The 13,607-nt window shown below is 42.3% G+C and overlaps 1 protein-coding gene across 1 annotated transcript; it reads right to left on the bottom strand.

Annotated features, from left to right (window-relative positions):
- Positions 1–1,497: 1,497 nt before the first annotated feature.
- Positions 1,498–10,953, bottom strand: LOC124159731 (piggyBac transposable element-derived protein 2-like). The gene is made up of 4 exons (XM_046535641.1): positions 10,716–10,953; positions 9,039–10,330; positions 2,139–2,304; positions 1,498–1,569 (listed from the first exon to the last, which is right to left on the bottom strand). Exons 2-4 carry the CDS (start codon positions 10,325–10,327, stop codon positions 1,498–1,500), a joined length of 1,527 nt encoding a protein of 508 aa, XP_046391597.1. The 5' UTR covers positions 10,328–10,330; positions 10,716–10,953.
- Between the last annotated feature and the right edge of the window lie 2,654 nt (positions 10,954–13,607).

Genomic DNA, 13,607 nt, shown 5'->3' with positions numbered 1-13,607 from the left:
GAATTGATTGATGATTTGAGGAACCAAAATGATTAAAATAAAACACTAACTAATAACTCTTATACAAAATACAGAAATTAAAGCAATAATAACCCTTATAAACAATATTTACTAGGTCCTTTTCGTTTAAAGTAACGGTCTTTAGATGATCAAATGAGAGATCAATAATACAATAGGAAGTTTGGGCTCCGCACAAAAAATTTGGCGTGATAAAACTACCATGCAAAACTGCTCCTGTGTGGCTTCTTCTCTCGGAAATCTACTCTGACGATTTTCTAAAGGTATTCTAGAATGATCTAAAGCGGCCATTCGCAAAATAAATATGAAAAGGAGGTAAATAATTTCACTGTTTTAATGTTTTGAAACACACGATCAACATGAGCTCCTCTTTTCGACACTATCCTTCCGTAGGTAAAATGTATGGTAATACTTTTAACTTTTTAAATGGTAAAGAACCATCGAAATACCCTTCAAAAACGAAATTCGAGACAAGTATATTGATTTCGTAAACACTTAAAACATCAATTACACTATTCGTATTACGAGATTAAACACAAAAGTCCGATTGGTGGACATCTGAAAATGAAGATCTGGTAAAACATTTTTCGCACCAATTACCAAATTTTAAAACTACTTTCACGGCGTTTCTCGTCAATACGCTCTCCCAAAAACACCAAATGTAAATTTCGAATATATTAAAAAATCGTAATATCTTTGCATTCATATACAATCGGATAGAAACATAATGGAAATGTTTTCGCACGTCGTCCATCCTCTTTCAGTCGTAAAAAATATTTATTCTTTATATGAATCGGAATTTTACCTCGTGTCAATTAAAACAATTCGCGCTTCACGGGATGTAATATCTCGTAAACTAAAGTGTTCGGCAAAAGTGAAATATTTTTTAAAGAGCACGCAACGAACAAAATTTGCCATAAAAGCAGTTAAGAGAAGCTTCTTTAACGCGGGCTGATGAAAGTACTTGGGTGAAAAGAGGTTTTTGTGGCTTAATTATTTCCACGCACCACCAGGTAATTCGATGACTGCACCTGAAAAACTACCTGTATTTAGCCAACAACTTCAATTATGATCAAAGATCTTGCACCAAAATCTGGTAATTAATCATACAGACATTAAATAGTTACCAGTCGTCCAGAAAATTCATCATTCCTGCACAAAGTGCCACCGAGTTCAGCAATTCCTCGTTGGTGTCTAATATTTGCTGCAGCCACAGGGATAGCAATAACTGCAATATCCGGCACCATGTCGGTCCTATGTCGTGATCGACACGATCAAGGAGGGAGACTCGAGTGGCTGCGTCTCCCGGAATCGGGTTTAGGGCACCAAGGAATTGAAATTCACGCGAATCAAATCACAGAGAAGTTTAATTACTGAGGTGGTTATGAGTTTACAAATGTCTGCCACGGGCCAATTTTGCAAAGTTGTGGAGGATGGCACATTCTTTAGCAATTTTTGCTGTTGTGTGCAGGTTTGTCCTTAGTTTAATGGACAGGCAAGGGAATCTCCTTTTCCACTCCCCGGAAGGTCTTTCTGCTGTATACCTCGTACCTGATATGAGTACACAAAGTATTAGTTAATAGTGATCCATGTCATCACAACCTGTTCACAATACTCCATTATACAGGTGAAAGTGCAATTATTTAAATTAAGTGTAATAATTTCATCACTATTTTACCATTGACAGAGGAAAGCCGTCACCAATTATTTTAAATTTTTAAAGTCTTTCTATGGCTCTCCACATGCACTCAAGCTTAAGCTATTCCAGCTGTTTGCACAGATTCTGCCTTAGAGAAATCACCCTTTTTTCTCGAAAATGGTGGATGGATCACCACTATTCCTTGTTTCTCACACAGTGACGTGATAAGGATGATTGCATGTTGTTGCTGTGCAGCCAAAAAGCACAGGACTGCGCATGACCAGTTAAGTCTCAATATTAATGCCATCAAACTTCCTCCTGGATGCTAAAACTTGGAAAATTATTTTCAAGACATATCAGGAAAAAATAGTCACAATACAAAAAATAGCTTGAAAAATGTGTGTATGCCTGTAAAAGTTATGAGAGTTTTCGGCGTTGCAATAATATCTTTAAATGATCTCTTAAATTCCCCACTTGAGACCTGACATCCTAAGTCCCTTGTTTCCGGGGTTGCCTGGACGTCGATGGAAGCCTTTACTGCAGGAATGGTTTCTCCCAAGGAAACCAGGACTTGGGCAGCCTCGTATTCCTCAGCTGATATCACGGTGTCATGGTGGCGATTCGCGCCCCGATTAGCACTTGAGAATCTAAAAAGTATAATAATGTTCGTGAGTTATTCATTGCTAAAACACATTTCTTATATCACTTATATTCTGATGGTTGAGGGTCAGGTGGTCAGTGCAGAAGATGCTTGACGTGTGATATAAGACACCATCCGTTTCGGAAATTTTTAATATCGTGAGAGACCAGACTTCTAATTTTCATCACTTGGTATGGACCTATCTAGCGGGACGCCATTTTACTACTGGTTCCATTAATGAAATTCATGTTTCGGAGGAGGACCATTTGTTCCACCATAAGTGATGGAAGAATGATTCCCTCATTGATCCTCCCTCGTTCACTTTCTAAATTTCTCCGACTGAACTCTGCGGCAGGTCCGTGTGCCATCTGCAGCCTCCGCCGCTATACGAGTTCATACGGAAGATCGTCGGCGTATGATGTGCCGACAGGCTGAAGACTTGCGTGCCATGGCATATCCATTTCTCGTCCATATAGTAAATACGAGGGGTAAATCCTGTGATTCCATTTTTAATATTTCCGTACCAATAGAGCAAAATTTAAATGTTCTTCCCAGTCTGTATAGTCCTGAGACACATAATTGGAAATAACGGAGTCGAAAGATTGATGCGCCCTTTCTAAGCGACCGTTGGCGGCTGGATTATAAAGAGAAGTACATATTTCCTCAATGTTCAAATTTTGCAGATATTTTTCATTAAATTGGAGGTGAAATTCTCTCCGTTAACTGTCAAAAAACTTTTTGGCACTCCAAGGTGGCAAATGACGGTTTCCACGTAGGCCCGTGCCACCGTCTCTGGCGATTGGTCAGGGGTCGCGACTGCTTTCGGGTACCTCGTAAATAATCTTGGCATGTTAAAATATACTTGTTTGCACGAGAAGTCACCGGCATCGGCCTAACAATATACAACACTATCTTCTCCATAGGGAGAGTTGCTACCGTGACTGGCTGCACAGATATTGTTTTTACTCCAGCCTTCCGTTTCTTGTACTCTCGTCGAAACTGCAAATGGTCCATCGTACTCCCCACAAGTCGGCGCAACAACCAGACCTGAAGCCTGAACACATGACACGTCTACTGCCCAAGCAAAAAATGGCCACTACCACTTTTTGTCCTGATGTTCACCCTGTACATGGCCAATAGTTGGTCGCATAAATCTACTCCTCCCATGAATTTGTTGTACTCTGCAATGGCGAGAGGAAAGGGCACCGTAAGATTTTTTCTCTTTCCTTGCGTAACGGTTTACAACCTTATTTCCTCCCTGGATACAATTTGTCATCATTGTTACCACTGCATTATCGTTCGAACGAGTAACAAGTATGTCATCATTGGTTCTTTCCTCCATCGTTCCTTTAGCTTTTTAAAATGTATTTTTCCGTTAACCCATAATTCGCATACTTGACTCGATTTTCACGTAGTATGCCGGTCCCTCCAATTTCCATGTCTTTTAAAGGGTACAGAAACTTTCCAAATGTGAAAAGGTTATCGAAGAGCAGCCTTGAATTTCCATTTCCAATGTTTGCAGTATGGACAGGAAATTGGAAGATAACAGGTACAAGGCTGTAAATATCAGAAAGAATAATGTCCTGGAAATAGAATCATGACTAGCCGGTATTATGGTAGGCTGAAATACGATCAAAGATAAAGAGATTCAAAATCTGAGAGAATAATTTATTGCTCTTCAAATGAATACATCACTTCAAGAAGTTTTCTTTTTGCCCCATTCTGCTGCTTGCTTGAAAGCCTTCTCAGATTGCTCAGCAGGCTACTGCAAAACAAATCATTCCTCATCCTTTTTTGCTTTTTCTCAGAGAGGTACTTGGAAAATCCTGAAAGGCTGCTAACAAGTGCACTCTCGAAGTCAGCTCCCTGTTTCCTTGTCCTCAAACTAAATGTATCGGGGGAGGGAGAAAAAGACTGAGGTGTATGTTCAGGGGAAGGGGAGCTAATGGAAATAGCATCAGGTGACGGTGCTGGGACAGGGATGGTTAACCCTAGAGTGGTGACGTGGATTTTTGGTTCACGAGTGGTGACGTCGGTCTCCTGAACCGATGTGGTCTCTTATGCTGTGTAGAAGATTGAGTTAAATTACCTTGAATAAGCTTCATAATACGAAATATTATAGCTAATTTTAAATATTTATTTAACATTTTCATTACATATACATTATTTTTTTCAACTTTTGTTCATTTGAATGTTAAAGAACGGGAAGAAATATTTATACATTGGCATCTTTTCATTGGTACACAAAAAAACCAGATACATGGTATTGATAATAAGAAATAGGGTTAATTTAACTTACATGCCATACAAAAAACATTCAATCATGCATAAACAAACATAATTAGGAATTTTTCATAAATATTTTCAATTTTATTTTCGATATCAATCTTATACTTTTCTTTGTTTAATAGTAATTAGCACTGAAATAATTTTTTGAATTCATCCCGCACGGTCATTGCAGAATTCATTGGTCTATTCCCAGCCTGTTGTGGTAATTCCAGCAATGGACAATCCTCTGAATTTCCATATATATTACTATAAAATGGCTCGTTTGTCATATGCACCGACTCCCGTAGCTCCTTACAATCCATTTCTTGCTTCTTACCCATGCATCCAGTTGTTCAACACATTCATGCCACGCTGCGGACTCTCATGAACAAGGGAATAAGTGTTTGCTTTCTTTGGGTTCCGGGACATGCGGGGATACGTGGAAACGAAAAAGCAGATTTGTTGGCCAAGGAAGCTCTTACTAACGAAGAGATTAAATCAACGCTAGTTCCGTACGAAGACCTAAGAGGGTCACTAAAAAATGTTATACTTGAACAGTGGAGGGAGTCGTGGAGGACTGTGAATAACAATAAACTGCGAAGCATCAAGCATACAACGTCAACTTTGGCCTTCTTCTACCAGGATCAATCGAAGGGAGGAAGTAGTTATCACTCGTTTGAGGATAGGGCACTGCCCTCTGACTCATGCCTTTCTTTTTACCGAAGAGAAGCAAGCTCCTCAATGTGACGAGTGTAGGTGCCCTTTAAGCATCCGACATATCTTGACAGAGTGCGACAAATACCGTGATGCGCGGACACGGTTCAATCTGGATGGGGACCTAGAATCTATTCTAGGAGACCACCCCACCAATCTTAGTACAATTTTGTTTTGCCTCATTCTGCTGCTTGCTTGAAAGCCTTCTCAGATTGCTCAGCAGGCTACTGCAAAACAAATCATTCCTCATCCTTTTTTTGCTTTCTTCTGAGAGAGGTATTTGGCAAATCCTGAAAGGCTGCTAACAAGTGCACTCTCGAAGTCAGCTCCCTGTTTCCTTGTCCTCAAACTAAATGTATCGGGGGAGGGAGAAAAAGACAGAGGTATATGTTCAGGGGAAGGGGAGCTAATGGAAATAGCATCAGGTGACGGTGCGGGGACAGGGATGGTTAACCCTAGAGTGGTGACGTGGATTTTTGGTTCACGAGTGGTGACGTCGGTCTCCTGGACCGATGTGTGATATTCAATCATACATAAACAAACATAATCATGAATTTTTCAGAAATATTTTCAATTTTATTTTCGATTTCAATCTTATACATTTTTGTTTAATTAGCTCTGAAATAATTTATGAATTCATCCCGTACGGTCATGTCAGAATTCATTGGTCTATTCCTAGGCTGTTGTGGTAATTCCAGCAATGGACAATGCTCTGAATTTCCAATATATATATATCGCACCATTTTATTCGCAGAGGTATTATATAAAGCAACTGATGCAGGTACAATGTTATCGACTTTATCGGGACTGAGATTGATTGTGGTCAGGAAAATTCTGAACCTGTTGCTCAGAATGCCAAACGCATTCTCCACTACCCTCCTGGCCCTTGAAAGTCTTAATTAAACATCTTCTTCTCTTCATTGAGATCTCTACTCGGGTAGGGCTATAAAATGCGGGTAGTGAGTGGGAAGGCATCATCGGCCACAAACACGAATGGTACTTCCACTTGTCCATTGGGCAGTTTTTTACTGGGTGGGAAGTTAAGATAGCTCTGGGCAATAGCTGTAGACAATGTACTCTGACGAAACACACCACCATCACTAACTCTTCCGTTCACCCCGACGTCAACATAAATAAATTTACAGTTGGCATCAGCGACAGTACAATGGAATGACTCCCTTTACAATTAATATAATGTGATTCCGCGCTGGCTGGTGGGCTGATAGCTATGTGCTTCCCGTTCATTGCACCAATAAACATAGGGAAGTGCCAAACGGTAGTAGTAATCAAAAAAATGAATAAATTTTGACATGCGTACAATAAAAAAATAAAAATTACCCCCCGCACGGGGGAAGAGGGTGATCTCTTCTTTTGGAGGGCCGCGCCCCCACGGACCCGAGCCCACCGAGGAGACAACCTCGTTAATAAACCCCGTCGCTCGCTCGGATAGTGTCCAGACAGCATGTGACTCTGCTGCTTTGAGTAGGCGTAACATCTGGCGTCCAGATTCACCCACGTGTTTGCCGTGCGTGGAGACCCGAGCGTGGGGGAGAAAGGGATTCGGGTGCGTGAGTTCTCCGGCACCCAGCTGGGCGTCGGAATCCCGGTATGGGCCGGAGTTCAATACCCCACTTCGGCCCTGGATTCCCCGCAAAACGGGCGGCCGAGAAGAGCCCAGCTTGATCAATCGGCTCCTGGCGGCTGGGGAGCTTGGCGGCTCCTTCCGAGCATACGCCAGGACGGGTTAGTACTGTAGATATGGGGTCTTCGTAGGGCGGCCGAAGGCATGTGAATTCGGAGGGCACCCGTGCTGGAGGTTCTAACCCGAAAGAGACCCCCACGCACGGGGGGAAGAGGGTGATCTCTTCCTTTGGGGAGTCGCGCCCCCACGGACCCGAGCCCACCGGGGAGACAACCTCGTCAAAAAACCCTTCGTACGCTAGGATAGCGTCCAGACAGCATGTGACTCTGCTGTGCTGAGTAGCCGAAACATCTGGCGTCCAGATTCACCCACGTGTTTGCCGTATGTGGAGACCCGTACAAGGGGGAGAAGGGGATCCTGGTGGGTGAGTTCTCCGGCTCCCAGCTGGGCGTCGGAAACCCGGTATGGGCCGGAGTTCAATGCCCCACTTCGGCCCTGGATTCCCCGAAAAACGGGCGGCCGAGAAGAGCCCAGCTCGGTCAATCGGCTCCTGGCGGCTGGGGAGCTTGGCGGCTCCTTCCGAGCGTACGCCAGGACGGGTTAGTGCTGGAGATATGGGGGTCTCCGTAGGGCGGCCGAAGGCGTGTGGGTTCGGAGTGCCCCCGCGCTGGAGGTTCTAACCCAAAAGAGACCCCCTATCGAAAGTTCCTATATCCCTTGGGTAGCCCTGGCGACCACACCGGATCTCGGTGTGGCGTACCCAATGTGTGGCTCCGTGGTGGGTGGGGAGCCCAGGGGATGAATTTTTCTTTACGCATTCATGGAGACAATCAATCTTCCTCCAACCAAAAGATCCCGTCCGGAAACGGACGGGGGAGTAAATATAGCTTCCGCTTGCCGCACATTTCTTGTGATGAAATGTGTAAACGAAGGGGAGACCCTTACTAAGGTGTCACCTTTCTTAATACGCAGAGTCCTTTCAGCAACAGTGACGGGTGACCTAAAATCCGCCAAAAAATTAAGAGATTGAACGCTCCTAATACAGACAACAAACGAAGCACAAAGTGAAAAATTACTCGCATTAGAGAAATTTAATAATATCCCTGTCAAGGTCCAAGTGCACCGCACCCTTAACACTTGCCGGGGTGTAATCAGCAACTATGACCTCCTCTACGTGTCCGATGATGAAATTAAGACGGAGATGGCTCCACAAGGCGTAATAGACTGTCGCCGATTAAAAATTAACCCTTTCCAGTCCAAATAATGAATATGCAGCAAAAAAATTTATTTACTGCACTAAAATGACTTTGAAAGTGTTATATATGTGCAGAGAATCTTTAGTGCGTTCAAATATATATTAATACAAAATTTCAGACCTGATTCCAAATGGAATCAGTGGCCTTTTTGAAAGCAATGATTTCCGTTCTAACTGAAGTTTCATTTAAATAGTATACAGGTTTAAAACAACATAAAATTTGTAAATAATGTACAAATTACATTGTTAAATTATCAATTTATTTAATAAAACAAATTTTTGAACTTCATGTAGATTACATATTACCTTTTACATGAAATACAGGGGACAAATATATCATTTTACATGAAAAGTTTTGAAACAGTTTTTTTCGTTGGAGAAGCACAATGGTAAGTTGCATTTCTCGCACTTCACTCGCGTATAACTTTTTATGCACAATTTACATCTATTTTTAGTATTTACATGCAAAGGCCAATGATCAATCCCATCGAATCGAACATCGGCCACCGGCCGTGGTGTAAAAGTTCTTTTCGCCACTCCTTTTCCCTCCACACTCGGTGATGAAGATGGTCTTCCTCTCTTATTAGAGATATTGGGACCAAAGTAGAGTAATGCATGAGCTACAGATAATTTGAACTCAATCAAGGGCATATATTTTTCTTTCAATTGCTCACAATGTCTGCGGTATAACAGCCAAGCATTTACAACACTGAGGTCGATGAAGTGAAAAATCACCCTGAGGTAATAACGCTTCCCTTTGAGGTTTGTTCTGTAAAGTTCCAGAAGCATATCTTGTTTATCGACTCCTCCCATATGCTTATTGTACGCACGAACAATATTTGGCTGTGGCACGTCTATGTACCTTTTTTCTGCTACAGACCAGCGTCGAACATTTTCCACAGGATGAGCCCCAACAAAGTTGGAAATTAAATACACTGGTTTATTGTCCAGCCATTTCAAAACAAACGTATTTTCACTTTTCTCAAGTCTATAATCAAAGCTACCCCTCCCTTGTTTTTTCAACTCCTTGTCACTTTTCAAAGTGCATTGCCCTAGCCTATTTCTACGGATAGTTCCTGCAGCTAAAATACCATCTTTCCTTAGTTGCGAGAATAGTTTAGGCGAGGAAAACCAGTTATCACAATATAATTTGAAATTTTTGTGCTTAGGGATATTTTCTGCTAGCCGAATGACAATATCACCACTGATTCCAAGACCAGATTCTTTTACATTAGTTTGCTTGCCCAGATAAATTTCAAAATCATACACAAATCCGCTAACCCCTGCATGAGCAAAAACCTTCACTCCCCACTTGTGTGGTTTGCTTTTCATATACTGCTTCAATGCTGTATGAGCTTTCAAAGGAATCATAAATTCATCCACTGAATTATGCTCTTCCGGTTCCACTTTCAGGAAGTTTTTCCTTAGAGCATTTAAAAATGGCCGGATTTTGAACAGTTTATCGTAAGCAGGATCATCACGGGACAACATATTGTCATTATTATTAAAATGTAGATTACCTCGCAAAGTTTTGAATCTATTGCGAGACATGACATCTGCAATTTGACCATATCGCGACTTTTCACTCCAGAACATGGAGTAACTTGGCATTGTGACAATGCTCATAATCATATGAATTCCTAGGAGCTGATGTATTTCTTTGTCATTAGTGTTTACATTTTGGCATTTTTCCTGCACTGAATAGAGATTAGTTTGCTCTACAATATTACTTATCATATCATTATCAACAAAAAGCTTGAAATATGAAAATGGGGTGCTAATTTCATCAGGAGGTGGTGAAAATTGAGAGTCACATGAGGAATCAACATAACCTAGGTCTTCATAAGTCCATAATGACCTATTTACTTTTCTCTGCGATTGGTTCATTAGATGCGGATAACGTTGTGCCAAAGGCATGTCATCATCATCACTATCATCACTACACTTATTTACTTCAAAAGCAAGTCCGACATCAGGGATGTTCGGAAAACCCTGTACCTCGGTATTCATAACGTCAGGTCCGACTGCTTCTCTATTCAAAAGCCAATCCGGGTTTTCCTCTGAGATGTCTTCATCATCTGAGATGTCAATATCAGAGATGTCACCTTCTAAAATGTACACTATTTCCTTAGTCGTCAATGATGTCGCCATCGTCTGAAATGGAAATGATTCGGTGAAAATAAAATCTATTTTCCAAAATCCCTGTGGCTTTACTAAACATAAATACACTGAAAAAACAATTAGACAATTCCGTTCATGAGATATTCAATTAACACGTTCCGTCAATTCTAATTCGTATTTAAAATACCAACTATTTCGTTGGATCTCAACTAATGAGCTTACTTTCAGTAAAATGATGCTTTGCAAACTCGGTCAAACTTAACACATACATCTGGGCCACTGATTCCAAATGGAATCATGTTATATTTTATAAAATTACAAAGACATTTCCTCTCGCAGAAGCTTAAAATCTCTTATAATCAATGTCAAACAATGTCGAAAGAGCTCTTAATTTTTATGGTCAAAATACTGCACTTACCTCCGTTTTTCATTCATGTAAAACTCCGCCGATGAACTCCGAAGAATACTCACAAGCACATGTGCAGCAATCTTCATCAATAGCTGAAGATCGTATTTATTCTTGAACGGCGAGTCATAAAACCTGGTGGTGGCACTATGTACTACGGCCGCTAACGCTAAATAGAGTCCGCGGGGGATTTGAATTGATGCTCGAAGCAGGAAAGCGACGTGATTCCATTTGGACTCACTGGACCGGAAAGGGTTAAAAGGAACGGCGAGCTGATAAATAGCACATCCGTAATCCTAACATTCTCACGCGACACACTTCCCGAAAAGGTATATGTGGGCTACGAATCTGTGTCAGTCCGACCATTCATCCCAAGTCCTATGAGATGCTTCCAATGCCAGCGTTTCGGCCACATTGCTACAAGATGCCAGGGCAAGGCCACCTGCCCACGCTGTGGCAAAGATAAACATGACGGCGATTCCTGCACCTCAGATCCATCCTGCGTCAATTGCGAGGGTACACACCCAGTGTACGCCCGTGATTGTCCAAAAATGATGGAAGAGAAGAAAATCATGGAAATCAAGACTGTGGAGAAGTTACCCTATTTTGAAGCCCGCAAAAAATTCAGAACGTTAATGGCACCTACCTTTTCAAGATCGTACGCTGCAGTAGTGGACACCTCAGTTAATAATAATAAAAACAATGTAAGCCAAGGAAACAAAAAGAACGTGAAAGAGAGCAAAGTAACGGACAACAGCAACAACCAAGCCAAACCGGATAAGGCTACTAAACCGGTAACAAAGAACATTCCGACAGGAAAAAATGACGCCGTGTTGGATTCTTCGAAGAAGAACGCCAACTCAGGCACCACCGGGACCACGCAAAACAAGCGTGGGAAGTCCCAGTCCCCCGGTCCATCTGGTAAGGCTATACATAGCCTACCAGAATCCATGGATGAAGATGATATCTCGGAGTCAGAGATAAACCGGGCGAAGGCTAAGGAGAAGAGACGCTTTAAGCGTTAAGTCTCCCTCTAGCCTAGTGATCGAGTTTTAGTTTATTTATTTAACTTATTCCCTATTTTAATGGCTTTTATCATACAGTGGAACTGTAATGGCTTTTACCGACACAGGGAGGAGCTTACCATTTTAATTCGTGATTTTAACCCTAGTTGTGTTTGTCTCCAAGAGACGCATTTTAAAGCTACAGATAAAGGAATTTTAAAGGGTTTTAATGTTTTTAGACATGACGACACCAGTGGTCAAAGAGCCCATGGTGGAGTGGCAATTGCTATTCGGGAGACCCTTTACACCTCCCAATTGCACTTGACCACTCCATTTCAAGCAGTAGCGGTGACAATCCATGCTCCGGAGACTATAACGTTATGCAACGTTTACCTACCGGTGGGTGCGCCGGTCACAAGGTGCAACTTGGAGAACCTTACCCGCCAACTACCTAAGCCCTTTATATTGCTTGGAGATTTCAACGCGCATGACGCCTTGTGGGGTAGCACAAGGACCCAGCAAAACCGGCGAGGAAGAATTTTATCTAATTTTATTATAGATTCTAACCTTATTTTATTGAACAGCAAGGAAAAGACACGTTTTAACAGTTTTAATGGTGAGTACTCCTCCATAGACCTTTGTATTTTATCAAGCAGTCTTATAACGAAGACTAGCGTGGCCGTGCACGACGACCTATGTGGGAGCGATCACTTCCCGCTTTTAATTACAAAAGACCACTGTGTTAATGGCAATTTTAATCGACCGGCTAACTGGCTTCCCCGTAAAGCCGACTGGGACCATTTTAAAGAATGTTTTAAATACTTGCAAGATAATAATCGGGACGCTGTACAAAACATCGAGCTCTTAACTTCGGCCATCATAGAAGCTGCAAATGTAAGTGTACCGCGATCTCGAGGTAAGGCAAAACGACCACGGGTACCATGGTGGACCGATGAATGTGCCAGAGCTATCAGTATTCGTAAGAAGGCTCTTCGAATATTTAATAAATACCCCACAGCAACAAACTTGGCCTCTTTCCGCCGCCTGCGATCCAAAGCTCGTCGTGTGGTGAAAGAGGCTAAAAGGATCTCATGGATGGAATTTATTGCAAGTGTTAACTATAAAACGCCACTTGCGCAAGTATGGCGCAAGGTCAAATCCATTTTAGCTTCGGGACAGCCTAACAACGTGTCCTACTTGAAAATTGACGGCAATTTATTGACAACAGCGCCCGCCATTTCGGAAGCTTTTGGGCAGGTCCTAGCCAACACAAGCAGTGATGATAACTTCCACGGCTCCTTTCTCCACCGTAAACGCCAACACGAAGCCTCTCGCCTTTCCTTCTTAGAAGGAGATACAGATGCTCCGTACAACGACCCGTTCACCCTGTGGGAACTCACCTCCGCCATCGAAGACACCAGGAACACCTCGCCAGGGTTGGACGAGGTACATAATGCAGTCCTACGTAATATTCCGGAAAAGGCATTGGACGAAGTTCTGCTCACTTTAAACCAACTTTGGGTTGATAGGGATTTTCCACCGTCATGGCGGGAGTCAATAGTGGTACCTATCCCTAAACAAGGAAAAGAAAAAGCTGACCCGAATAATTACAGACCCATTTCCCTCACAAGCTGCCTATGTAAAGTCATGGAGAGAATGATAAATCGGAGACTCATGTGGTGGCTGGAAAAGCAAAAGCTTCTCTCAAACATTCAATGTGGCTTCCGCCGAGGTCGATCCACATTAGATCACCTCGTCCGTGCAGAAAATTTTATTCAGGAAGCCTTCCTCCTTCGACAGCATGTCGTCGCAGTCTTTTTCGACCTAGAAAAGGCGTATGACAGAGTCTGGCGGAGGAGAATTTTAGACAGGCTTCATGCGTGGGGTTTTAGGGGGAACT

The sequence above is a fragment of the Ischnura elegans genome, chromosome 5 (genome assembly GCF_921293095.1).
Source record: "Ischnura elegans chromosome 5, ioIscEleg1.1, whole genome shotgun sequence".
Taxonomy (NCBI): Eukaryota; Metazoa; Arthropoda; class Insecta; order Odonata; family Coenagrionidae; genus Ischnura; species Ischnura elegans.
Note: the sequence above shows the minus strand (reverse complement) of the source record. Positions and strands in the feature narration are given on the sequence as shown.